The 26,007-nt window shown below is 54.2% G+C and overlaps 1 protein-coding gene across 1 annotated transcript; it reads right to left on the bottom strand.

The window, feature by feature from the left end:
- Positions 1-1,028: 1,028 nt before the first annotated feature.
- On the bottom strand, positions 1,029-25,635 carry SLC5A9 (solute carrier family 5 member 9). Its single transcript, XM_028513118.2, has 15 exons — positions 25,313-25,635; positions 20,143-20,361; positions 18,807-18,878; positions 17,734-17,838; positions 17,247-17,411; positions 16,078-16,183; positions 15,130-15,210; positions 14,598-14,803; positions 14,259-14,394; positions 13,522-13,629; positions 11,671-11,821; positions 9,488-9,656; positions 8,357-8,572; positions 6,984-7,143; positions 1,029-1,617 (listed from the first exon to the last, which is right to left on the bottom strand). Exons 2-15 carry the CDS (start codon positions 20,302-20,304, stop codon positions 1,409-1,411), a joined length of 2,046 nt encoding a protein of 681 aa, XP_028368919.1. The 5' UTR covers positions 20,305-20,361; positions 25,313-25,635; the 3' UTR covers positions 1,029-1,408.
- Between the last annotated feature and the right edge of the window lie 372 nt (positions 25,636-26,007).

Genomic DNA, 26,007 nt, shown 5'->3' with positions numbered 1-26,007 from the left:
CCTCAGAGAACTAGAATTTTATTTGTATTTAATTGTGATGATTGATTAGTATAAATGGTGATGAGGGCAGCATTATAGTGGATCTGGCGAGACCAGGGGAGGCCCAGGCAGGGAGCTAGATAAAGGAAGGGACACCTCATCTGTGTCAGGCCAGAGGGCAGGCAGGACGGTGGTTCCCCTCCAGCCACCTGAGACTCAGTGTGTGAACTCCAGCTGAAGGACAGTCCTCCCCACCAGCAGGCTCCCCAAGTCGCAACCCAGCCAGCCACAGAGCACAGCCTACGTGGCCTTGGAGGATTACTAAGTCAACATTTATCAAGCACCTGCTTCTCTCTGGGTACAAAGTCACTTGGGCCTTGATTCCTACCCCTTGGAGGACTCAGTGGAGCCAGGAGATAAACATCACAGTACAGTGATCGGAGCTGCCACAGAAGCAAGTCCAGAGGGCATGGGAGCAGGAGTGGGACCTTGACCCAGTTTGGGGCATCAGGCAGCTTATTGGAGGAGGGGTGGCTAAGCAGGGTTGTGGTGTTTTCCAGGGCGGGAGCTCCGAGCACGCAAAGGCAGAGGGCGGGGCACAGGTCCAGCGGCAGCGGTTCCTCGGCTGCCTATGCAGACCTTCTGCAGGGCTTACACGAAGCGGAGCAGCCTGTATCAGTCCCTCCTGTTTTCAACAAGTCCTGTCTGTCCAGCTGGACCCCCAGCTCCTCAAGGCCATGGAGACTGGCTCGTGTTTGGATGTCAGAGAAGGAAGTGACAGATTTGAGTGGTGCCAAGGAGAGTCCTTTATCCCTGTGTTCCCTGCCCCAAACACATCTGTCACCGTGCTAACATTCCTCCCTGGCCCCTCCTTTGGGTGTGACAGTCACCATGCGAGGCCACCAACTGGAGCTTGAAGTCCTTCGAGTAGATGCCTGCTAAAAACAGTTGACAGGGGATTGGGAATGAGGGATGTAGAGGGAGGGCAAAAGGGGGAGAAGGGAGGAGTATGGGTGAGCAAAGATGCATGTGGATTTCTACAACTTGCCTGCTACTCCTTTGCTTGTATCATCCACTTTTTAATCTCAAGACACACGTTGAGTAAATGCTCCTGAGCAGACTCACCAAGAAGGTAAAAACAGCATTTTTGAGGTAGGACTTTAAGGCAATGTAATGGGAGGAGAGCTGGAGTCAGGAGGCCAGTGTGAATCCTGCTGTGTGGTCCTGGGCAGGCCCAGCACTCTCTCTGGACCTCTGTTTCACCACCAGTCAAGGGCACAGGCTGGATGAGGGGCTCTGCAGGCACTCTTGCAGCCTCAGCCTCTGGGGTCTCCAGTTCGGACAGCAAGGTGAGAGGAAAGCCAGTGTCTGTGGCTGGCCAGGCTGGGGCTGTGTTTCCTCTGTCTTAGCTGAAGCCAGGTCTGCAGAGTTATGCAAAATACCCCCAGAGGAAGACATTGATGGCCAGCAGGAGGACAGCATTGACGTTGCAGACACTTCTCCAGAGCGGCTCCTCCTTGATGCTGGTCAGCTTCTGCTCTAGCGCCGCCTTTTCTGCTGGGCTCAGGGCTTGCTGCGGGGCCCCAGAGAGCCCGCACAACCAGCCCCAAAGCAGCTTTCCCCAGGATCTGCGTGGGGCTGAGAGACAAAAGCCAGAAGGAGGAAGGAAGTAGGAGGGGAGAGGCAAGGCAAAGTCAGAAAGGAGAGTGATGAGGGAGCAGGAAAGGGAGAGAGATGGTGAGAAACCAGACAGGGAGGAAGTGCATGGGGAGGGGGGATGTGGGACAATCAACAGCCACAGACTGGGTGCTGAGCTGGGCCTCTACCCTGAGCTCTGACCCCAGCCACAGCCTCCAAACAGTCATGGAGCAGACGCTTCTCCATGGTGCAGGTGAGGAGGTGTGTATAATGCTGTTCAACCCAATTCAGATGACACGCCCCCACGAGGACGCAGCGGGGAGAGCACTAGCCCACCCAGGAGGGAGGCAGCAGCTGGGCCAGGCAGACTGATGCGATCTCTGCTATGGGAAGGACATTGGGCTGGAAGCCGCATTCCAGGGCCAGCTCCGCCCTCTAGCCTAGCCAGTGCCTGACTGAGGCCACATGCAAATCAAGCAACCTCTCTGAGCTGTGGGGTCTTTCCCTCCCAAATACGTTAATGGAGTATGTCCTGTCTGCAGGTGGTTTGTTCATCAAATGAGAACGCAGATTTGACAGCACTCTACAAAGGTACAGCGCTGGAGCAGTGAGGTGCACGAGACCGCAGTGCAGCCACAGGTCCCCAGTGTGGAGAAGGGGTTAACCAGGGGTTTAACCTCACCCTGAGGTTAAAAAGGAGCACAATTCATTAAAAACTAAGTTTAAAAGAACAAATAACGTAAATATTTGTAAAGATTTTTTTTTTTTACTATCAGTAGTATATTAAAATAAAATGCCAGTAGAAGTCCTTTCACTGAAGTTGCATACATTCCATTGGAAATGCTTCATTATCTTAATGGCTTTGGGACTTGGCACTTGGTGAACTCAGTGAGACTGTCTGGTCTCAGGGATGCAGACACCGGGGTGCCCCTGGTCTGGCTCCCCCACTGTGCAGAGGAGGGAAAGGCTCAGAGAGAGGAAGCAACTTCCAAAAGTCCCAGAGCCGCAGACCTGCTTGAAGAGCAGTTAGATGACTTCAGGTCTTTGACTGCACGAAGCTTTATCTTCCCACAAGCGGTCCCAGCTCTCTCTTCTGAGTCACTTCGGCAGTTATTGGTGAGCAATGACTCAATAAACCTAAACCCATGGACAGCCTGGGGTGTATCAATGAACCTAAACCTGTCTACAGCTTGGGATGTATATACTTCTTTCAGATCTGCTCTGATGTCCTTAAATTCATTGTGAACTTCCTTTTTGCAGTACTCAAAAGCACACTGTCATTTTGCTTTTTAACTGAGTACAGCACAAATGAGGCTTCATCCGCCTGCCGCCTTTTGAGAGACAGGTGCTTCTGCCCCATTCCCGGTGTTCCCCTTGGCAGGGAAGGGGCTCTTGCATATTATAGTACTTGCCTCTCCCTGTCCTTTCCGTCTCCTTGTGGTTGGGAGGGATTTCCCTCATTGAACTTGGCTGACTCAGTGTCTCCTATGTCCCTTTTGGGCACAAGCCACCCACAGGGAGCAGTCATTTCTCAGATTCTCCAGAGACAGGCTCTGCCCTTGACATGGGGGCCAACAGGAAGGACAGCCATGACCTGTAAGTCTGTCTGGTCCTGAGGCTCGGCCGTGGAGAGTATAAGCCGTGCCCTCCCTGCTTCAGGTTGGGAGCTGTCTTTGCAGCTTCTTCCCTTGCCCTTTCCTCTCCCTCGGTAGCTGCCTCACCTGCAAAGACCTGTGCTCTCAGATTCCTTCTTCGACCCTGTAAGTTTTTACAGGGACCAGGACCAGGTCCTTGCTATCATGGGGTGAGAAGCAGTTTTGAGCCCCAGCATCTGGTGCATGGACCACAAAGTTCAAACAAAAGGTAAGGAGTTACATTTTGCAAAGCAAAATTAAGGCAACTGATTAGACTAAGGCTGGTGACTTTGAGCTTTGTTGGTGCTTTCTTTTCTTAAAAAAATATATTTTATTGATTGTGGTATTACAGTTGTCCCATTTTTTCTCCACTTTATTCCCCTCCATCCTGTACCCCACCTCCCACCATCATTCCCCCACCTTAGTTCATGTCCTTGGGTTGTACATATTAATTCTTGGCTTCTCCATTTCCCATACTATTCTTAACCTCCCCCTGTCTATTTTGTACCTACCATTTATGCTTCTTATTCCCTCTACTTTTTTCCCCATTCTCCCCCTCTCACTCCCTGCTGATAACCCCCCATGTGATCTTTATTTCTGTGAATCTGTTCCTGTTCTAGTTGTTTACTTAGTTCAGTTTTATTTTTGTTTTAATTTTTTTTAGATTCTTTTCTTTGATAAATCCCTTTAACATTTCATATAATAATGGCTGGGTGATGATGAACTCCTTTAACCTGACCTTATCTGAGAAGCATTTTTTCTGCCTTTCCATTCTAAATGATAGCTTTGCTGGATAGAGTCATCTTGGTTGTAGGTCCTTGCCTTTCATCACTTTGAATACTTCTTTCCACCCCTTCTTGCCTGTAAGGTTTCTTTTGAGATACCAGTTGATAGTCTTATTGGCACTCCTTTGTAAGTAACTCTCTCCCTTTCTCTTGCTGCTTTTAAGATTCTCTCCTTATCTTTAATCTTGGGTAATGTAATTATGAATGTGCCTTGGTGTGTGCTTCCTTGTTTTGGGTCCAGTGTTTTTGAGACTCTGAGCTTCCTGGACTTCCTGGAAGTCTATTTCCTTTGCCACATTGGGGAAGTTTTCTCTAATTATTTTTTCAAATAAGCTTTCAGTTTCTTGCTCTTCCTCTTCTCCTGCTAACACCACTATGATTTGGAAGTTGGAATGTTTAAAGTTTTTCCAGAGGTTCCTAAGCCTCTCCTCATTTTTTAAAAATTCTTGTTTCTTCATTCTGTTCTGGTTGAATGTTTATTTCTTCCTTCTGGTCCAAACTGTTGAGTTGAGTTCTGGTTTCCTTCCCTTCACTGTTGGTTCCCTGTATATTTTCCTTTATTTCACTTTTCATAGCCTTTACTTTTTCTTCTATTTTGTGACCGTACTCAACCATTTCTGTAATCATCCTGATTACCAGTGTTTTAAACCCTACATCTGATAGGTAGGCTATCTTTTCATCACTTAGTTGTATTTTTTCTGGAGCTTTGATTTTTTTCTTTCATTTGGGCCATATTTCTTTGTCTTGGCACACCTGTTATATAGTAAGGGGCAGAGCCTTAGGTATTTGCCAGAGTACTGCAACCCAGGTTGTTGTGCTATGGTGACATGTGTGGGGGAGGAGTCTAAGAGGGAACAATGCCACTTGCTCAGCTCTTGGTCAGCTTTCAGTCACTTCCTCCACTACCCACAAACAAATTGGGCCCTTCTGGTGCTGATTCCCAGGTGGGTGGTTTTGTGCACATTTTAGGATACTGTGGGTCTCTCCAGTGAACTCTCCTGTGAGGCTGGGAGTTTCTCCTGCCACCTCAACCCCCACAGGTTTTAAGTGTTGGAGGTTTTGAGGCTTCATTTCCCCACACTGGAAACCTGAGTTGCAGTGCAATCTGTGTTGCTCCTCAGTTGTTCCTCCTGGCTTACCTGCACACAAATGTGGGACCACCTGCTCTGCCATCTGCTGCTTTGCTGTGAGTCCTCACCATCCCAGCATCCCCTCCCTGCCCCTCCTACTGGTCTGGATGAATGTTTCTTCTTTAACTCCTTGGTTGTTGGACTTCCATACAGTTCGACTTTCAGGCAGTTCTGGTTATTTTTTGTTTTTAAATTTGTTGTTGTCCTTCTTTTGGTTATAAGAAAAGGCAAAGTGTACCTACGCCTCCATCTTGATCAGAAGTTCTGTTGGTGCTTTCTGAAGTGGGCCCTGGGACTTTATAAAAGATTATATTCCCCATTATGAATTTCATGTATATAGTGGACCACTGGCTTTTCCCTGTGCAAACAGGTCAAGAAGCTTGGAGTCTTAGATATTGGTGGAGCTCATATTCTAGAGTTTATGGTGTCATTACCTCTGGGCAAGTGGTTGTTTCTCTGGGGTCAGAGCCCAAAGCAAAGGAGAAAGGCTCAAGAAAGGTGGGAGGCATCTCAGCCCTGGGGGAAGCACCGGGCTCCCAGCACCTGGCAAAGATGTGGAGCTGAGTGGTGCAGCTGCCAGCCGTGGGGTCCAATAACCGGTGCCTGGATAACCTTATCGAAGGTTTAAATCTGCTGGAGTATTAGGGGTTTGGCCCACCAAATGACAGAGATGGAACTAAGATACTTTCTGAGGCCCCGATGGAGCTCTGTCCAACCCAATGGGAGGGGGCAGTATCTGAAGGCACCCCAGCTCCACCTGGGCACTGGGGCTCCTTCTGCCAGAGGCAGCAAGTAGACTTAGGACTTACATTTCACTAAATTTTTAACTCACAAGGGCAAGAAAAATTGATTTGGGGCATTAAATTGCAAACTGATTTACCATTTTTAACATCAATCTTTCCTTGGGAATTTCATACTTTGGGAAGTCTCTATGATGTTATGAAATCCAAATATCTTAACATTATTATTTAATCACATAGAGGAAGGATATAAGTGCATTACATATAAAACAGCTACATTATGTCTATGTAAACTTTAGATACTGTGTGGTCTTGGAGTACATTTAATTCATACTCTAATGCATTTGAGAACCTCCAGAGGCAACATTCATATGACCCCTGAGCAGCCCCCAAGGGTTCCCCTGGGAAGGGTGGTAGCTCTGGAGGAATCTCATGAACACAGACAGCACTGTATGGACATACCTGCTCTCTTCCTGGGAAGGATGGCCTGGCTTTTATGTGACTCTAGGCAGGTTATTAAGCCCAATGGGGAATAAATAATAAAATGCATGTGTGGGTGGGGGGCTGTTTCTTCGCCACAGCTGATGTTTCCTTGCATGTGGATGGAGCTCAATTAGTGTACCACCCTGTGATTTTCTGTCCTTAGGTTCATTCAACCCAGGAGAGGTGAGGGGACTTCCCCATTGTAGATCTGAGGAGGATGAAGAGGGCATGCTTGGCTCAGTCCCTCCCTCCTCCTCCTTGGCAGTGCAGTGCTCACAGGGGAGGTGACTGTGGTTCCCTCCGACTAACGCTGGAGTTCAGGATTAGGAACTGTACCTCCCCATGGATCTAAACCATGTCTTTCCACTACACTTTACCAGTAATGAGGGCAATATTTTGGCTCCCCTCAGCCTTATTGTTTGTCTTATTCCTCAAATAGTTCATAGTCACATGGGAAGGGAGGAAGGATATTTTTGGACTCCTATAGAGACTCCATTCCCAATGATCCCCAAATGGGGTCTTTGGGGACCTAGGGCCCAGTGTCTGTCCCCATCAGTCCCCTGGGATGCGCACCCCAGCACACCCTCAGCCTACCTCCATGCTGCTGCTCCGGGCCCTGGCTGCAGTGGTCTTCCCCTCTGCCTCCTGCAGGGGGCTCCCCAGGTGGGATCTCTGCTTTCCCTGGTGTGTCCTCATGGGCTTCCTTCTCCAGCTCAGCAGGATGGTTCCGTGTCCACCATGTTAGGTGAGCGAGCTGGAGGGAAAGAAAACAAACGCTGTCTTGCTCAGTTACCTCTGGAGGGAAGTTGTGCTGTAGAGACAGAGGGCCCATTGTGGGAGGCGTGAGGGCGTGCTGGGCTGGAAAACACACCAAAGCAGGATGGCCCCTGACCTCATGAGCTCACAGACGGGGAGAAAAGAAGCCATCAGGGAGGCAGGCACCATGACAAAGGGCTTCCATGGTCAGACTGAGGATCTGATATCTCTCATAAAAACAATGCAATGGAGAGTCACTACAGACTTTGGGAACTGGGAAGAAAAGCTAAGTCCTGGGATTTAGAAAGATCCCTCAGAGTGAATTGAAGGGACCCAGCTGGGAGGCTGCTGCAAAAGTGAAGCAAGAAATCAAGCGCACCTGGGGCCGCAGGGGGAGCAGTCGTGGGGAATGTTAAGGAGTAAGGCCTCCAGGCCATGGGGACCGTCGGAGTGAGCTGGGTCAGGGAGATGGAAATGGTAATGTGGTCTCAGGCTCCTGCCTTGGATCATCAGGCGGTTAGTGGTACCCCCCCGCCCCAGACAGAGTAGGCAGGAGCAGGATTGAATTTGCATGTGTGCATGAGTGTGTGTGTATGTGTGTATGAGAGAGAAAGAAATGGTTCATACACACACACAATGATGAGCCTGAAGAGTCTGTAGAGCCTCCAGGTGCAGACATCCAGGTGAGGAGAAGCACACCTGTGTACCTGGATGGCCCTGCGGCTTTCCTGCCACTCCCTTTGTGGTGGCTCAGGAGAGGAGAATGTGGTAGGTTCTCTGGCTGACACCAGTGGGGCCCGACCATGAGGACCTGAGCTCCTTTCCAATGAGGCTGTCCTCCCGGCCAGGCAGCTATCCATTACATGTTCAACCAGGAACCGCTGCCCTGACGCCGACCTCCCACAAACGCACACAGCAGGGCAGGGCTGGCCCCTCTCCTGAGACACTGTCCACGGGGCACCCAGCTGTGCTGGCCCCGCTAAGCCTCATCTCTGTAACCCCGGCACATAGTAGGTGCTCACTGAGTTATTTTCCAATGGAATGAATTACTTTTCGGTTGGGAATTAATAACCCAATGAGGCCCCCTCCCTGGGACATCTGTGTGGCCACAGGCAGGACCATAACTCAATGGAGTGGAACTCGGTGGTGGGATTCTGGGCCTGGGAGGAGGGGGCAGCCTGGGGGCCCCTCGGCCTGAGCAGTCCACTTGCCTTTTCCTCAGGGATGGGGGTTGTACAGAGGCTGACAGTGACGATGACAATGGCAGTGAGCCCGCAGAGGACGAGGGCAAAGTAGAGGTAGTGGAAGTCCTTGAGCACGGCTGGCCTCCGGTCCACCTCCCCACAGGCTGGGGCGGGGTAGCAGAACTCCAGGATCATGCGCACAAGCCCCACCACCAGGCCGAACATGAGCCCCCAGAAGGCTCCCTGTGGAGAGAGGACAGACCAGGTGGGGGTGAGATCCCGGTGGGAGACCCTAGGAAGCTAAAAGCCACTCTGCTTTCAAATCTCTCTCCCGTGGCTGGTTACAGTGTTTGCATGTCCATCGGAGTGAATTCCCCATTAATGCTGAGGTTTTGTCTTGACGTAAAGGCAGGCAGAGCAGGGTACTGGACATGACATGGGCTCCAGAGTCAGAGAGACCGGGGTTCGGACCCTGGCTCCCTTCCAGAGTAACTGACACAGGGACCCAACCTCGCTGAGCCACACTTTCCTTGGGTGCCCTGATGGGAGAAATTCATAAGTACTAAGTAGAGGAGTTTAATATTCAACTAGAATGGAATATGATCTTGTATAAGTGCCAGGATCCCCGTTCCCTACTTCCTGTTAGGATAAATCATAAATCAGTGCAGACATCTCCCCTTCGCTACTTCTATTTTTTTTCTGTCTTCTGTCTTTTTTAACAGAAGAAAAGCTCTGGCACCTTTCATATCTTCTTTATAGCCCTGTTCAACCCCAACTATGCCTGTTCCCTATATGTAAGAGGCAGATGACTTGGAGTTTTTTAAATTGAGATGCTAGTCCCAATTTCAAGACTTCTGCAATGAGCAGAAATGTCCAGAGTTCAGTGGAGTTTTGCTGTGACCGTGATCACTGGCAGGGAGAGTGGACCTCCACAAACAGCAGGCTCTGGCCCCGTGATGGCCGGCCTGTGTGGACCTTGTAAACCACACACCCTAGCACCTTCACAATAAGGTGGGTGGATGTCTGTTGAGCAGGTGAATGACTCTAGACCTGATGCTATGGGTAGGGAGGGGGCAGTCAGCTTGTCAGGGTCAGGAAGAGACACCAGGTTATGGCCAGACCTGTTCTCCTGACCCTGTGATGACCTGCTGTACTCACAGGCTCTGTGACCCTCTTGCAGAAGATGGCCAGCAGGAACAGGGCAGTGATAGGCGGGGCCAGGTAGCTGGTGACAGACTGGATATAGTCGAAGAGCTGGCCACTGTTGGAGCTCTGGATGATGGGGATCCAGAGGATGCTGATGACGACCAGGAACACCACAAACACTCTGCCAAGAGGGCACAGGGTGCCATGAGGTGTGCTGGGGTGGCAGGGCATGGAGTGGGGTGTCAGGGCATGGGGTGGGGTGCAGGGCATTGGGTAGGGTGCAGGAGATGCTTGGGAACCGGGGAGAGAGAGTAGATGCATGGCCCTGAGTCAGAGAATGTCAGGACTAGAATCCCAAGTGCTAAAATCCAGAATTTTAAACTCTTAAAATACCAGAACTCCAGAATCTAAGAGACCAAGGATCTTTGAAGCAGATGCCTTTGAGGTCATATAGCCCACCTGCTCTCCAGAAGGGAATCCATACCTCTCACCCCACCACCCACCCAGGCAGGTGGCCTCTGGTCTTTTCTTGGGATGCCTTTCTTACCCAAACTCAGTACAAGGCAGCCCCCTTCTCCACCATGGCTCCGGGCTCCAGGCACTCTCCCTTCTCTAGGCTTCTCCGCTCTAAGCCTCTCTCCCTTACATTGTCATTTAGCTCAGAGAAGAGACTGCACCCTCACATCCTGACTCTCCCTCAACGATTCTGGCTCAGGCCCAGGTCCCCAAAATGCTTTCTATGTATGATTTTGCAGGTGTGCCATCAGGATAATGAAAAACTTTTTTGCAGGTGCTGGATGCAATAATGCTTTTGGTCAGCAGATGGCACCAAAACCCCACTCGCACAGGGGTGTTCAACATGCAACCCAGGGCCTCACGCAGCCCAACACAAAATCATAAATTTACTTAACACATTATGAGATTATTATTTTTTGTGCATGATCACATGTTGCAATGTATTTAATGTGTGGCCCAAGGCAACCTTTCTTCTTCCGATGTGTCCCAGAGACACCAAAAGGTTGGACATCGCTGGCTGGCAGTTCAGTGTGCAAATGTCACAGGATTTCTAAATGTCTTTTAGAAATGCCCTGGCACACCTGGCCTCTCTTCTCCTCTCCCTCCCATTTTCTCTCAGGCCCCACGAAAGCAGCAGCTGCCCAAGTGGCCTCCCTCTCACTTAGCCTCGCCTCTTTGCACAGTCTGTCCTGTGTACCGATCCTTCCAATCCCTGTGTGTAGGGCTGGATGCCCCTATGAGCAGGCAGGGGGTCTACTGGGCTGCCGTGGACAGAAGGCACTGTGGGGGAAGCAACAGTGCATGCAAAGGCAGGGATATGGGAAAAAGCAAGTTATCTAAGCTCAAGTACCATCTACCCAAAGGGAAGAATGGACACATTAGTCCAGAAACCTGAGTTATAGAGCCTTAAATTATGAAGCAAAGATTTCAGAAAGGGCCCTGTAAGCCTATGAAAACTACAAACCTGCCAGCCTCAAGGAGAAAAAGAACAATTAGCCATGCACTTATACTCTGAAAAGCATAAAACCAGCACCTACGAGGTAAAGTTCAAATTCTTTAGTCTGGTGTTTGAGACTTTGCATCCTTTGGAGACAAACTCCCAATAAACATCTTTACCAGTGCAGGTCCCTCACTGTGTCACCTGTGCCTCTGCCCTTCTCATCAAACCCTGCATACCCTCAAGGCAGGGTGTCCCCAGCACAAAGGTGTGATGCCAGGAGGGCCTCAGAGTGAGAGGGATGGAGTCCGTTAATAGCACTTCTGTTACCCCCGGGGTAACAGCTGGTCTGAAAGATGATGGGCCACGTGGGTTGCTAACTTCCACCCACTGACACGGTTCACTTTTCATTGCTTCAATGCTTTGTCAGATGTTCTCATTTGCCCCATCGATCAATTTCAAGAGAAGGCAGAACAGGTGGGGAAGAGATTGTTTTTCTCCTTTTCTGGAGCAGGAGGAGTGGTGCAGAGCTGCAGAAGGATGGTGGGTGGGGGTGGGGGTGTAGGTGGCAGGGGGATACTTACCTGAGGTCTTGTAGGACAGTGGTGCTAGAACCAGGAGCTCTGCTGGCCAGGCAGAGGCCCAGACCCGGCCACATCTCCCCAGGGCAACCCAGGCAGAAGGGAGGGGGAGAGGGGTCTGCCTACAGGAAGGTGGCCCCGAGGAGGGTGGGCTAACACACCTGCCCACCACCATCAGCTCCTGCTCCGTCGCCTTCCTGCGGAAGCGCTGCCACACGTCGATGGCGAACAGGGTGCTGCTGCTGTTGAAGATGGACGTGAGCGAGCTCATGAGGGCGGCCATGATCACGGCGATCATCAGGCCCCGCAGACCTGGGGAGAGACGACGTCTCCATGGACAACTGGCTGGCCATTCAGGCTCTGCCAGGGACCATGGAGGCTGCAGTGCCCAGCAGGGTCGTGAGTCTGGGGTGGAACTGGGATGGAGAAGGAGCTGGGTGAGGTTCACAACCCACGCAGGTAAGGAACACTGGACTGGCCGCTCGGTCCTGACCGTACTCTGTCTTCCTTGCTCGGTGGCCCTGGGTGAGTCTTCTGCCCTCCCTGAGCCTAAGCTACACCATTCAGAGCTGTGAGACTAGTTGATCTTTAAGGTTCTCTGCAGCCCTGACACCTCAGTCTGGGTTTCAGAGCTTGTAGACACTTGGCTAGTGGGTCACTGGTGGGGAGACGATGATTGTTAATAACTGTTTTCACTGTGTTCCTTTTTTCACTGATATTCCTGCCAGGCAAAGCCCTGGTCTGGAGAGCAGAAAGCCCACATTTGTTTCCTGGTTCTGCAAGTATGTAACCAGCTGTGTGATCTTTGAACTGAGCCCTTCCTTTGGGGGACAATTTTTCCTCCTGTAGCAAGAGAGGACGAGCCCCACTGATCCCTGAAGTCTCTGACTCCAGTGACTGAGCCTCTACAGAGTGTCTGCTCGCCCTGGCGGGGGGAGGGGAGGACTCCCCACCGGCCCCACCTCCATCCTTTTCCCGCCTCTAGTCCAAATCTGTTCTGTAATTTTAAAGTTATTTATTGACTTTAGAAAAAGAGAGAAACCCTGATTTGTTGTTCCACTATTTGTGCATTCATTGGTTGATTCTTGCCTGTGCCCTGACTGAAGATTGACCCACACCCTTGGCCTCTGTCTCATTCCTCAAATATAATGTCATCGAGTCCTGTCGATTCCACCTCTTCAGTACCTTTTAAACCTCTTTTCTCCGTCTCTAAAGTCACTGACCTGGTCCAAGCCACCATCACTGCTCCTCCCCCGACCACTGCCAATCCCTTGTCACTCACCTGCCTGCCTGCCCCTGAGCTGAGCCCTCCAGGCAGACGGGTCCTTCTAAAGCTCAAGCCCGATCATGCACCCTGGCCTCAAACCCCCAGCACCCATCCGTGGCCCTCAGGTAAAGGTGATCCTCCAGAACAAGGTGTGACCACCACCCCTTCTCCACGATAGCTGTCCTCAGTCCCACTGCATGTGAGCCCGCACGGGGCCACCTTCAGCTCAGACTCATGCTCCCCCAGCCCTAGGCCTCTGCGCCAGCAGCCCCTGCTGCCTGGGTGACATTTCCCACACCCTCCAGCTTTGTCTGCCAAAGATGCTCCTCAGGACTCAGCTCCACGTCCTGTCCCCTGAGGAACCATCCCCAACATTCCTCCAGAGTGGGCCAGGTGCCTCCTCAGGGCTCCCTCGGCCGCCCTGTGTCCCCACACTGGTCACCTTGTATGGTGGCCTCTGCCAGCCTGAGTCCTGGAGTCGGCCCGGAGCCCGAGTGCAAGGGCCTGCCCTCTATCCTGCGCCTGTAGGGCCAGGGCACAGAGCAGCGCTTTATACAAGCCTGTGAAAGTGTGTGTGTGTGTGTGTGTGCGTGTGCATGTGCATGCACACTGGGAAGGGTAGGGAAGAGAATGCTTTTATTCCCTCTTCCCCCCATGTCTGTCTTTAATGCAGCCCTTCCTGGACAGTGGGACTGGAGGTGGCCGGGAGGTAGGAGGGACAGGGTGTGGGGGACACAGGACTCACCAACGGGCATGAGAGCGATGACCAGCTTGGGGTAGGCGATGTTGGAACAGCCCACGCGGGCCCCACAGATTCTCTGGCAGATGTCGGGGTCCACGCAGCCCACCTCATCTGCAGAAGAAGTGGTGGCAGTTAGAGCCGAACCATCCTCTGCCTTCTCGGGTTGGCCCAGCATTTGCTTTCCGCCCCCACAGGGGAGAGCTCACTGCTGACTCTGGCAGGGCTGGGCAGTCGGGCCAGGCTCTGTCTGGGCACACGGTGTAGCTCTCGCTGGTCATTTCTCTACCATATACTACCTGGCCCGGCTGAGTGGCTGGTTTGAGTTTTAGGCATTATATCCTGAGAAAGGCAGATATCCTTGGAAGGCATCACAAATGCCTTAACTGCTCTTTTCCTTATAAAGAGAAAGTCAGATTTTGTTCTTTTTTATTTCTATTTATTAATTTTAGAAAGAAAAGAAGAGGGGAGAGAATGAGAAACATCCATCTATTTACTGATGCATTCATTGGTTGATTTTAGCATGTGTCCTGACCTGGATCTAACCCATGGCCTTGGCATAAGGGGACGGTACTCAAACCAAATGAGCTACCCGGTCAGGGCCACAGCAGGACTTTAAAAGGACATTCAGATGCATTTGTTTGGCCCACAGAGGTTAACATACTACTACATGGTCTTGTGAAAAGCTGCGTCACCCCTGCCTGCCCTAGCCCAACATTGCCAGGAGGGAGCCCAGCTCTCACCTGGGTACAGAGCGCGGCTGATCATGCCGGGCATAACGATGAAGAACATGGGCAGGATCTTCAGGTAGCCCCCCAGCACCGAGCCTCCCTTGGCATGGGACAGACTCTTGGCAGAGAGCGACCTCTGCACAATGACCTGAAAAGGCACCAGTGGAGGCAAGGCGCTGGGGCTGGGTCAGGCCCGGCTCAGCCACAGGTGGGCTCTGAGGCGGTAGCTGCCTGCGCTTCTGCAGCAGTTCCACAGCAGACCCCACCCTCTGCATGCAGAAGCACACCTTTCCCACAGAGAGCCCGCCCCCAGCTCATGGGAGGCGGGGCCAAGCCTGGCTGGGCTCTCACCTGGTCTGTGCACCAGCACCATGTGGCCAGCACCGTGAGCCCGAAAATGAGGCCTGGCCAAGGGATGTCCCCGCTCACAGGGTCCCGAAGCATGTGGAAGGCATCGGGCCGGGGGAGGTGGCAGGTGGTGTTGGGGACTGTGACGTTAGGGATGGCCTGTCTGTACCGCTGCTCCAGCCCTGGGTACCAGCCCACCTCCTTGAAGCCTGTGGGGAGAGGCCGCAGTGGGTGAGACAGCCCTCAGACCCCAGTGGGCCTGTCACGTGCTGCCCCCCGTGCGCCCCCACCCCCTGCCCCGCCAGCTCCCAGTTCTGCGTGGAGTCCCTGGACTCGGAACTGGTGTGGGACTGGGAAATGTGGGAGGGAGGCGGGGCTCCCCTGGTTTGGCCTAGAGAGAAGCAGCCCCTGGCCTGGAGCAGGGTGTGGCTCTGTGCCCTGGGAAGTTCCGACCAAACCGTGGAGGTGACAGCCAAAGGCAGATGAGAGCGGGATTTAGGGGCAGAGCTGGGGTGTGTGCAGTTCTCCTCCTTACCCAGAAACATGAGGACCAGGGCTCCCCCCACCATGATGACCGTCTGCAGAGCGTCTGTGTAGATCACGGCCGTGAGGCCCCCTGGGGACCCAAGGAGAGGGCTCATCAGTCAGCACTGACAGGGCTTCCTCTCTGGGTGCCCGCCCTGCGTGTGGCCACCCTGGGGAGACCAGAGAAGACACAGAGCCCTCTTAGCAGGTAGACTCTGCCTGCCTGCCTTTCCCTGCACTGCATGCTCCCCTGCAGGGTGGAGGCTGGTCCCAGTCAGGTGCTCAGGCCCAGCCCTTTCCACCCAGCAGCCTCTGCCTGCAGCTGCCCTGCCCTAACTTGCTGTTTCATTTCCCAAGTCTGTTCCTGTGTGAGCTGTTAGCTCCACCAGGAGCACCTGCTGCCCCTAGCTGAATGCCCACTTAAGTCCCCCGTCTGTCCAGGCTGACGGAGCCACCAGTAAGCCTGCCCTGGCCCTGAGTCCCAGGATGCGCAGGCCTGTGTGGGGTGCTCTGGAGGAGGCCGAGGAAGGCGGGTTGGTGGCCTTTGTCTGAAGTGGCCCACAGTGACCCTGGTCCAGATGACGGTCCCCCGTCACCACCCTGCTTCCTGTTACAGTAGGCATTTCTCAGGGTCTCTCCTTCCCTGTCTTTCTCTGGCTGGCTCTGTTTCCCCTGTTTCTGCCCTTCATGTCCCCCCTTTCTCTGCTACATTATGTCTCTCAGTCTTTTCCTCTGTTTTCCTTTGATCCTCTGTCTCCACCCTCGGCTCTTCCTTTTTCTCGTCCTCTCTGAAGGACAGTTTTCTCCCTGCCCCTCCCTCAGGACGTCCCTCTCCTCCAGCCCTTCCCTCTGTGTCTCTGCAGGAAGAAGCTTCCCTCTCTCTAACTCTCCCCCTCTCCTTGTCGCTAGTCTCCGCTCCCGGCGCCTGCACCCAGACCTGGCCTGCCTTCGGCCCTACCTGCGATGGTGTAGACGGCCGTCACCACCAGCAAGATCACTGTGGAGAGGTAGAGGTTCCAGCCCAAGGCCATCTGGATGAAGAGGGCTCCAGAGAAGATGTCAGTCTGTGGAGACCCGGACCAGGGGGTCACCCAGTGTGGCCACCCGGGCGTGTCCCTCCCCACTCAGCAGTGCCAGCTGCTGTGAGCCCTTGTCACATGACGAGGACGAGCCTTAAGTGCTGCCCTGAGGAGGATGGGCTTGATCTTGCTGAGCTGCTGTGAGACTTCAAAGCAGAGGAGAACCCCATGCAACTCGGAGACCAAGAGCGAGGAGACCCGGCTCACTGACAGGACAGCCTGTTGGCCAAGGAGGGTGTGGTGAGGGGCAATGTGGATGACTGAGGAAGTGAATCGGGGGGCTGGTGTTGGAGAAGAAGAGGCCACTTGGGAGGAGACGAGGGCCCCAGAGAGTCCCCGACAGCTCCCTGACAGAGCAGAGCCCACTTAGCTGCTGGACAGGCCCGGGGCTGCCCTGGCGGGTGCAGGTGACCACAGCTCCTGCGTGTCCCACATGTTTGGGTTTATTAGAGGAGGTGGGGTCACACCCTTTGCCTAAGCTGACTTCGGCTGCTTACAAGCACTGGTGGAACAAGATGCAGTATCATTGTACCTGCCCTGGGCCTGGCACCTGAGTGAGCCAGTTCCCCTCAGTGCCTGCTTGCCAGTGACTGTTTTATGGACCTGTCACAGGGCTGCAATGCGGCAAAGGACAGGGGATCTGGACTGGCCATAGGACCCCAGGTTTAGTTTCAGTCCCAGAGCTGGCCCTCTGGGCACATCATGTGACACAGGTTTATTTTCTAAGGTTAGGTCCATAGAGAAAGAATAAGGACCTTTTTAACGGTTATATTCTAGGCAATTAATGCATGGCACTGAATGAAGAATCAGTTGATGGAGAGAGGAATGAATGAATGAATGAATGAACTCCAGATTATTTGGTCTTCAGATGAAGGGACTGTCATTCCCTGTGCAAACATTTCTCGTTCACCTCTGATTACCCTCTGCTGAGGGGGAACATGCATTGGAGTCATCCTTCCTTCGCCCACCCTTCCTTCCATCTATCCACCCATGCCCGTACTCAGCATTTCCAGGGAGACAGGACGGCCACACTGGCGTGGGTCCTCACCGAAATCTTGGTGAAGATGTAGAGGATGAGAGACAGCACAGACATGTACACCTGGATCCTCTGGCCCCCAAACCGCTTCTGCAGGTACTGCGGCATTGTGACCACACCGGCTGCGATGTACACAGGGACGAAGACCCAGCCGAGGGCCAGCAGCAGCCAGGTTGCCTGGGAGAGTGGGGAGAAGAGGGTGTCCACATCCTGGATGCATAGGAAGGGGTCACCCCCTATGGAGAGGTGGTGCCTTGCAGAGGACAGCCCTGAGCTGGGAGCTAAGGGGTCTGGGACCTGATCCCAGTCCTGTATGGCCTCTGATGGCCCCTCTAGCTCCTCCAGGCCTTGGTTTCTTCATCTGTAAAATGGGTTCTCCATTCACCATGCAGCCTCCCCAAGCACACTTGAGGTTCCTCTCAGGGCTAAGGCCAGGGGTGGGGTGGGGTGGGTTCAGAACCACAGTGTCCCTGAGAAGCCCCCAGGCCAGCTTTCTTACATTCCATTCGAAGCCACCCACGGCGAGGCCTCCAGCAGCCCCTGTCCCAGCCAGGCCGATGAACAAGCCACTACCCACGTTGCTGGACATCAGAGATGCTCCGATCTGCAAGGCAGAAGGCGTCAGTTTTAACTGGAACCAATCTGGAGTCAGGATCCTGATCTTCAGGAGTGGGGATGAGGTGGGGAGAGCAGCACCAGGACTCAGGAAATCTGAGATCGGAGGGAGGAGAGGAAGTAGGGGAGCAAAGAGAAAGAGGGGTGGAAATGACATTTGTTGGGTGCCTACTGTATGCCAGGCACTGACTGTGCTAGGGAATTTATGTTTGCTAATATACCTAACATCCACAAAGATTTGGGTGTATGAATATTAAAAATTGTTCCAATATACAAAGAAAAGGACTACTGTTAGGAAAGATAATGATGCTGGCAGCAGGCCCCCCTGTGAGTGAGTAGCTAAGTGGGAAAGAAGGAAGGCCATGGGGAGCCCAGTCCACATGGTGGGGGGTGGGGGAGTAATCCACTGATTATATGACAGATCTGCAGGCCCCCAGGAAGGAGGAAGGTCAAACGGAGGAGGGGAGAAAGAAGGGGGGTGGCCCGATGGGAGAGACTGGGTCACAAAGGTCTCAGGTTCAACTCCTTGAAAATCCTGTAGGATTTCCCTCATTTAACTGCTCTTCTATAGCAAGCTGATGTGTCACCCTCCCGAGGAAACCTTCGCTGACCCCATGTGCACTGTCTGGAGCCTGGAGGCTTCCTGCAAACGCCCACAAGCCCTTCTGCTCCCCTCGAGCTCAGCAGCGGTCCTGCTGCTTACGAGCCTGTCTGCTCAGGACGGTGTGTCTGTGGCAGGAGCATTCTGAGTCATCTCTGCAGGTCCCACCTGTGGCCCGTTGGGGGGCACCCATGGACGCTGGTCTGAGGAGTCTGTTAGCAAGATCGCTCAGGTGGCAGGTGCGTGTGCACTAGAGAGAAGGCGCCCAGAGCTGGAAGGCACCCACCTGGTCCAGGCGGGAGAAACTGAAACAAAGATCTGGATGTGGGAGGAGGGGAGGAAGGAAGGTAACTCACCGGCCACCAGCTCATGGACCTCCCTGCCAGGAAGTAGCCACCAATGGTCCCTCGGCTTGCACGGATGGACGACTGGAAAGGAAGTGGTTAGAGGTGGGGTTTCCCCAAGATTACCCCAATCCCTGCCCACACTCAGATTCTCTGCTCTGCAGCCCAGGAACTGCGGGGACACGGGTGGGGGAAAGTGAGGACAGGGCAGTGAGGAGGGAAGGGTAAACTCAAAGCCGTCACTAAGTTGCTGAGGTGTACGGGTCTCTGACTGTGTCTGGAGACGGGGAGAAACGCCTGGGAGACAGGGAGGAGAAGGGGAAATTTCAAGAAGCTTTTTTTCCCCAGGGAAAAGTAATTGATTAGTCACTGGGCGGAGACCAATGTGGGGGGAGCCTGGTGCTTGTTCAACCTCTCCTGAACTTCCCAGTGTCACCTCTGGTCTTCGGGGAGGCCCGACGGGCAGAAGGAGTTAATTTCGTAGACGAAGAACTCGAGAGCAACTTGTCTGAAGTTGCCCACGAGTCGGTGCCTCTCATAGCTCTCCGCCTCCCAGGAGCCAGGGAGCACCTGTTTGTCTGTTTCCTCCTCCCACCAGCTTGGGAGCAGGGACTGTTCACCCCACTTTACAGACGAGGAAACAAGCCCCAGGAAGGCTTCCTGCCTGGCCACAGCCTGGGGAGTGCCTGGCTGGGACTCCACTTGCCATTGGCCTCACAGCAGAGCCTACAGGTGCTGGCGTGTCCCCCCGAATACTTCTGTGGTCATCGCAGCCGCTCACTGCTGCCAGCTACGCGCTGCTCCCCGGGCCAGGCGGCCCCAACTGTTGGAGTCGGGGTCTGAACTCAGGGTTTGCTGACCTCGGAGCCTGGCCCCGTCCGTGGCACCGAGGCTTTGGTGAACAGCGGGGAGCAGAAGGACCTTGGGGCCCACATGGCTCCCTTCCTGTGAACAGAGCAGTTCCAGCTCCTTTGGGAGCCCTGCTTCCTGCCGAGAGACGCTGACTAACGGGGTGGGGTAGGCCCGGAGTCAAGCATCCGCAGAGCCGGGGTCTCCGCATGGTGAAGAGGGAAGGGATGGGGCAGGGAGTCAGGAGAGGGCTCAGGGCTGCCCTGCTCTGGCTCCCTGTGTGACCTCAGGCAAGTCACGCCCCTCTCTGGGCTTGGGTCTGCCCCACTAGGAAAGGAGGGCTTGGTGCAGCTGTTTCCTGAAGGCCCTTCTGCCCCAACCCCAGTGCTTCCCTGCCCCTCCCTGCTCTACCCCACCTGCCCCTGGCTCAGCAGCCAGAGATGAGAGTGTGGCTCTGCCTCCCCTGCCAGTCCAGCCTCTGACCTCCGGAAGGACTCACCCAGACCCCCACGCCAATGACGAAGACAAAGTAGACGACCAGCACCCCGATGTCGTAGGCGTGCAGGCTGACTCCGGCGCCCAGGGCTGAACGTGGAACTGTCGCCGTCCTGGCCCCATTTCCTGCAGCTCCAGGCCCCATCGCCGCCAGCTCCATGCTCATCGGTGAGTCGCTCACCACCGGGCTGGACTTTGAGGTGCTCCTGGCTCCATTCCTTTCCTTTAATGATTAAACAGCCCCAAGTGCCCTTAGCTGCTGAGGAAGCCCTGAGCCCCACTGGCAGGTAAAGGCCTAGCCACCCTTCCCCCTGACTGCCACCCTCTTCTGCAGGACTCTCTCCCTGGCCCTGCCCCCGCCACACCCCCACAGGCACACACAGGCTCACACACACTCACCCACCCAGGGAAATTGGAGAGGGAAGAGGAGGAGGAGGAGGAGGAAAGGAGCAGAGTGTGGAATCCCATAGCTGAGAAGAACTTCAGAAGTCAAGGTGTTCAAACCCGTGCTTGTGTGGAGGGGAAACTGAGGCCCAGGGGGGACAGGGTCACACAGAGAAGTAAAGGCAGAGCTGGGCTTTGATCCAGGTTTCTCTGCAGTCACTCCTACACACTTTCCTCCGCCCAGAGGGAGGAAACCAGGGAGGAGGGAGCCTGCTGTTACCCTTGCAAAGCATCCGCCCCTCACATACTCCTGCCTCCTGCCCACCAGGTGCTATCTTCCCTTTTTTACAGTGCAGGAAACTGAAGTGCAGGAAGTCCAGCCCACGGACCAGGTAGCCTGCTTTCCAGTATAGGCTGATGTCTCAGTGAGCTGCTGGGTGACCCTGGGCAGGTGGCTAAGTGACTCTGAGCTTGGTGTCCTCAGTCAGCATGGCCTGTGCCCTGCCTGCCCCTCCCCCTATGACCCTGGTTCCAAGGAGAGGCCCACCTGGTCCTCAGGGTTCTACTGCCCACATACCCTGCCCCCCAACCCCCTCTGCACAGATGCTGGAGGTGGAGCCACACCCCTGCACTGTCTACCTCACCCTGAGCCAGCAGGTTGGGCCCACAGCAGCCACGCTTATCAGTTAACTAGCCAGGTGTTTTCGCATCTAGAGCCCAGAGAGTGCCAGGAGGCAGCAGAAAAGGCTCTGGCATCATTGGAATACATATTGTAAAGCCTATGCTCACAGCCCTAGCTTCGCGGTATCGGCGAGCCTGGAGCTGGCATCAGGGCCTGTCTGTTGTTGCTTTACCTTGAGCTCTGGCGTTTACCCTGGGAGGAGGAAGCAACAAAGTCTCTTTGAAGAGGGTGGGAGGGGCTTAGAGGGAGGGCAGGGCATCTGAGCCAGGCCTTAAAGAACAGTATAACAGAAGCAGAACAGGTCAATAAAATGGAGGTTTCTACCACGGCACAGTACACGAAAAAAATGACAAAAGGAGGGGCAGATCTGCACAGGAAAAGCTAAGAGCTGGAAGGGCAATTCTAGGCACTGTAAGGAGGAGATAAAAGGGTTTTATAAACATTTTGTTGGATAAATCCTTGTTGTGTTTTTCCCAACGAAAAAGGGAAAGGGTGTGAGGGCTGCTCGCCCGAGTTAGCATTGCGTAGAGGGGCTTTGGAGAGCTTGGCGAGCGTCCCCCTCAGCCGGGGTCACCGAGGACAGGGCTGCCTCTGCCTGGAATACAGAGGCGTGAGAGCCTGGGGCGGACTCACGGCTTCCACTGTGGGGCAGACGGATGGCAGCAGCTGGTTTGGGATTGGGCTGCACTCTGGGTTGGGTGAAGAATGTGTGGATGTTTTGGGGTGCGTGTATAAGATGTGGGCCACGTGCACGGAAAAGACAGCGTGGGGATCTTCTCAGATCCTGTCCAATGGGCTGTCGAGAGGGGGCTCAGGGGGCAGAACTGGCGGTGAACCTGGGGATTCACGGAGGCTGTGGAACAATCGATCAGGGGTGCGGTGCAAGGCAGGGTGTGCCGGGGAGACTCCCCTGGCTGAGGGAACCCCAAGTGCCGGACCAGAGCACCCTCAGGGAAGGGTCAGCCCAAGGTGTCCGACACCAGCATGCCAGAGCCGTCTTAGGGGCAGCCTGGTCAAATCAGAACATTCCTGCCTGACTTCTCCACCTTCCTCGGCCCCATAGCTCCCAGGCATCTGTTCGAGAAGGTAAGAGACACTCAACAGGCTGAACGCATCCCCTTCATCCAGGGCCGGCAGGCCTTGCAGCCAGCCCACCTGAGGGCCGGCACTCAGGGAGAGGGAGACTTAGCTTTAAAGAACAATAGAGATGTTGAATGATATGGCACTGGGAGATATAGTTTTGGAATAATATCTGAGTTGAGACTGAGTACTGAGACTAAAAGTGACAGCAGAGATCGTTATGGCTTAATCGTAACCAGCACACGGGCAGAGCCGCCTGCTTCCGTCCAGGCCTGGAGGAAGAGCGTGTACACTCCGGGAGCAGGCCGCTGGGGTCAGGGGCTTGAGGAAGTTGCCTGTGGGCTCTTGTCACCGGCATCCTTTCCTCCACGTGCAGGTCACAGGAAATGAAGACCAGGAGCCTTACTTCTGGCTCCAAAGCCTGTGTTACCCCTTTAGGCTTCAGGCTGACCCTGCACTGAAGATTTTGGAAATGGGAGTTCTGCTTGAAATCTGGGGGCCAGCTAATTCCACCGGTCTCGTGGCCGTTTCCTCCGAGGCCCCCACCCAGCATGCCAGACCCTGAGGACAGCTCCCCTCTCCCATCCCCATCCTCAGGATGCGTTTGCCTGCTCTTCTCCAGCCTCCCTCTGCTCTGCTCGCCCCCGCCCCAAGCACAGGGCCCCCGGTGACCAAGCGCCTCTCTGTCATCACTGTCAGCACCCCCACAGCTGCGATAGCGACCAGGCTGCCCCAGCGGCACCTTCCTCCTTGGCATCCTGCTCACTCGGGAGCTCTTCCTTCTCCCACAACCTGGGCTGTGGGTCAGAGCCCTCCTTGCCACGCGTCCTGCTGCATTGTAACCATGAGGTTCCAGAAGGGCTGCACTCCCCCTTCCACCCAGGACTTTGTCTGGGCTGTGTCCTCCACCTGCTCCTTCCTCAGCAGCCTTCTCTGACCCCCTACCCTGGGGAACACCCACCACCCCAACCTGCCCCCCATTTATCTCTCTAAAGGTACCTGTTGATTTGGGGTGTGTCTCCCTTAGACCTGAGCCTCTCAAGAGCAGGGACCTGAGTATCTCATTCATCTCTATGTCTCCAGAGACTGGAGCAAAATCGGTGCTTGAACAACAGCAAATGTTCTTAATAGACTGTGTGGGAGTGAGAGGGGTGAGCGGTGGGCAGGGCGGGCACTACTCCGGGGAGGGGGAACAGGAGGAACACGGCAGAGGTGTGTGAGCAGGCAGAATGTGTTCAAGAAACGGCCATGTGGTGGGGGTGGGGCTTAGAGTTTGGACGGAGTGGGTGAGGGGTGTGAGCAGAGGGTGTGGGGAGATGGGCATTGAGGAGAATCCCTCCTGGGCCAGCACGGGGTGGGGGAGCATGGATGGACTGAAGAAGCTGATGCAGTAGTTTAGGTGGAGACAGGCATCTAGCTGAAAAGATGGAAAGAGAGGGTCCTGGCTGTTCTTACTGAACTAGCAGCAAGTAGGTGTTCATAGCTGCCTCTCCCCTGGGGTCCCTGCACTGACCCTGGTTCCAGTGGCTGGTCTAGGATTCTCTGTGTTGCTTTTCTTAACCCCTTCGGGGTCCCCCGCCAGCTCCCAGTGCCTGCAAATGCTCCTCTCCCTCACAGAGCTGTAGTGAGAAGCAGCCATGGGTTTGTTCCAATCCCAGAGGGACTGAAATTGTAACCAGGGTGGGAAGCCTGTGGCTAAGGGAAGGAGGCACTGAGACCTTGAACATGAGGGATGAGATGCTGGTGGTACAGAGTGGGCCCCAGCCCCGGAGCCCACCAATCCTCACAGCGGATCAGAATTTTCCATGTGGGAGGACATCCCCCACCCCCAACCTCATGCTGTGCCTGGGCAATTCTCCACCTCCTCTGGCCTTCTGGAAGAATCCTGGGCGGGTTCTGCTGTACGTCTGCCTACTTGCAAGTTCTTCCTGAAAAACCACTCTACCAACCTCCCACAGAGAACTTCCTCTTCCAGAGCAATGAAGGGTGAGGACTAACATTTACCAGTATGTGCCAGACTTCAAGTGTTGAGTAGATCACATCCCAAATACAATTGCAATTCTTATATTGACTATGAGTTGGCCTCATTATCCCAATTTTGCAGGTGCAGAAACTGAGACTCACAGGTGATATCCTGTAACTATGGCTTCTTTGGATTTCCAGTCCAAGCCTGACTCACAACAAAAGCTGTGCTACACCGCCTGTCCCTTTCCCATAAGTCCTATGTCCACTGGAGACAGCATGGAAGGAGTGTCCTCCTGGTGGTAGGGTAGAAATCAGCTCTGTTTTGCCCCTTCCAGTGGGGCACTGAGCTGGCTGGACTGGGGACAGGAACCCCACTGGGGACAGGAACCCCACTATCTGAGTTCAGGTAGCAGAGACCTTGTAAGCCCTCTCTCTTGCCACCCCAGCCCTTGGCCGTCACTCCTTCCCTGGCCACTGCTGTAGCTCTCAGCCTGCATGGCCTGGTGACTCTATTTTTTGCCACCTGCCTGTGCTCCTTTCAACTCAGAACACATGCAGTTCAGTGTAATTGATCGCAGTCACTTCCTGAGCTCACTCTGTGCCAGGCCCTTTGTCAGAGCTGCCCCACTGCACAACCCCAGGGGGCGCTCTTCTCCTGGCATTGTGGAGGGTGGTGGCTGTGCTTTTGCACTGGGGAGAGAGGTAGGAAGACCTGGTCCTGGAGGGGGAGCTCTGCTGGAGGAGAAAACCACATTATCCCTGGGGTCCAGGAAAGGCACTCACTTCTTCATGGTGTCACACAGCCCCCACCCCTCTCCCAGCCACCAAAGGGCCAAGGCTCAGCAGTCCCCGAGGTTCAGATCACACAATAGGGAAGGAGGAGGCTCCATATGGACAGGCTGCCTGCTTAATTCCAAGAGGAAAGGATTATTACGTAGGAGAATAAGTCTGAGAAAGATGGTGACAGACACCTAAGGATGGAGAAAAGAAAAGAAAGAAAAGCAAGAGAGTTGCATGCTCTCATTACTGAAAACTTATCCCTGCAAACCTCGACGACTCCTACCTGCACGACCCAGCCTGGACAAAACCTCCCGGGCCCAGTCTCAGCCTCAGGCTCCCGGCCAGCCGCTCCCCAGCCTGGTGTGGCTCAGGCCTGGCCTCTGACAGCTGGAGTCCAGGCTGAGCAGGAGCCCTGGCTCCTCCCCTGGGTAAGGAGGTGGGAGGCCCTGAACCCCCAACCCAGCCTGCTGGGCCTTGGGTTCTGAGGGACAGTGCTTGTCCTTTGGCCTGTCCTTGTGCTGGTGGGGAGAAGAGAACCTGTTCTGGGTGCAGCATTCTTCAGGACCCCTGGAAGGGTCAGACAAAGACCACATCTCAGAGTTAGCTGCTATGACAGCCCTGTCACCACACACCTGGGCGAACAGGTTTCTCGAGACAGGACGAGGGGTGGGGCTGACACTAGAAACTTATCCATTGTCTATGGTTTAGAAGAAGGGCTTGGCGTTGGGCCACAGCTCCTGCACAGGCATGACCGGCACATATGTGCACATACATGTTCACATATGTGACTTGTGCTTATGTAGGAAATGCTGGGGCGTCGTGATGGATACACAGATTTTGAGTCCAATGAGCCCAGGGTCACGTAGGCTCCTCTGTTCACTGGCATCTGACAGTCCTGCAGCTGCTGTCTTCTCTGCAGACATCCCTTTTAGGGAGGACCAGAGCCGAGTCCCAGAGGAACAGCTGAACCCATGGCGG

The sequence above is a fragment of the Phyllostomus discolor genome, chromosome 5, assembly GCF_004126475.2.
Source record: "Phyllostomus discolor isolate MPI-MPIP mPhyDis1 chromosome 5, mPhyDis1.pri.v3, whole genome shotgun sequence".
Classification (NCBI taxonomy): Eukaryota; Metazoa; Chordata; class Mammalia; order Chiroptera; family Phyllostomidae; genus Phyllostomus; species Phyllostomus discolor.
Note: the sequence above shows the minus strand (reverse complement) of the source record. Positions and strands in the feature narration are given on the sequence as shown.

Excerpts from the sequence above, each read along its gene's own strand:
- SLC5A9 (XM_028513118.2), bottom strand. The coding sequence starts at position 20,304 with ATGAGCATGGAGCTGGCGGCGATGGGGCCTGGAGCTGCAGGAAATGGG. Across the intron at positions 16,184-17,246 it reads ACATCTTCACCAAGATTTCG|ACTGACATCTTCTCTGGAGC; the intron begins GTGAGGACCCAC and ends GGGTCTCCACAG. Across the intron at positions 8,573-9,487 it reads GCAAGAGGGTCACAGAGCCT|GGAGCCTTCTGGGGGCTCAT; the intron begins GTGAGTACAGCA and ends CTCTCTCCACAG.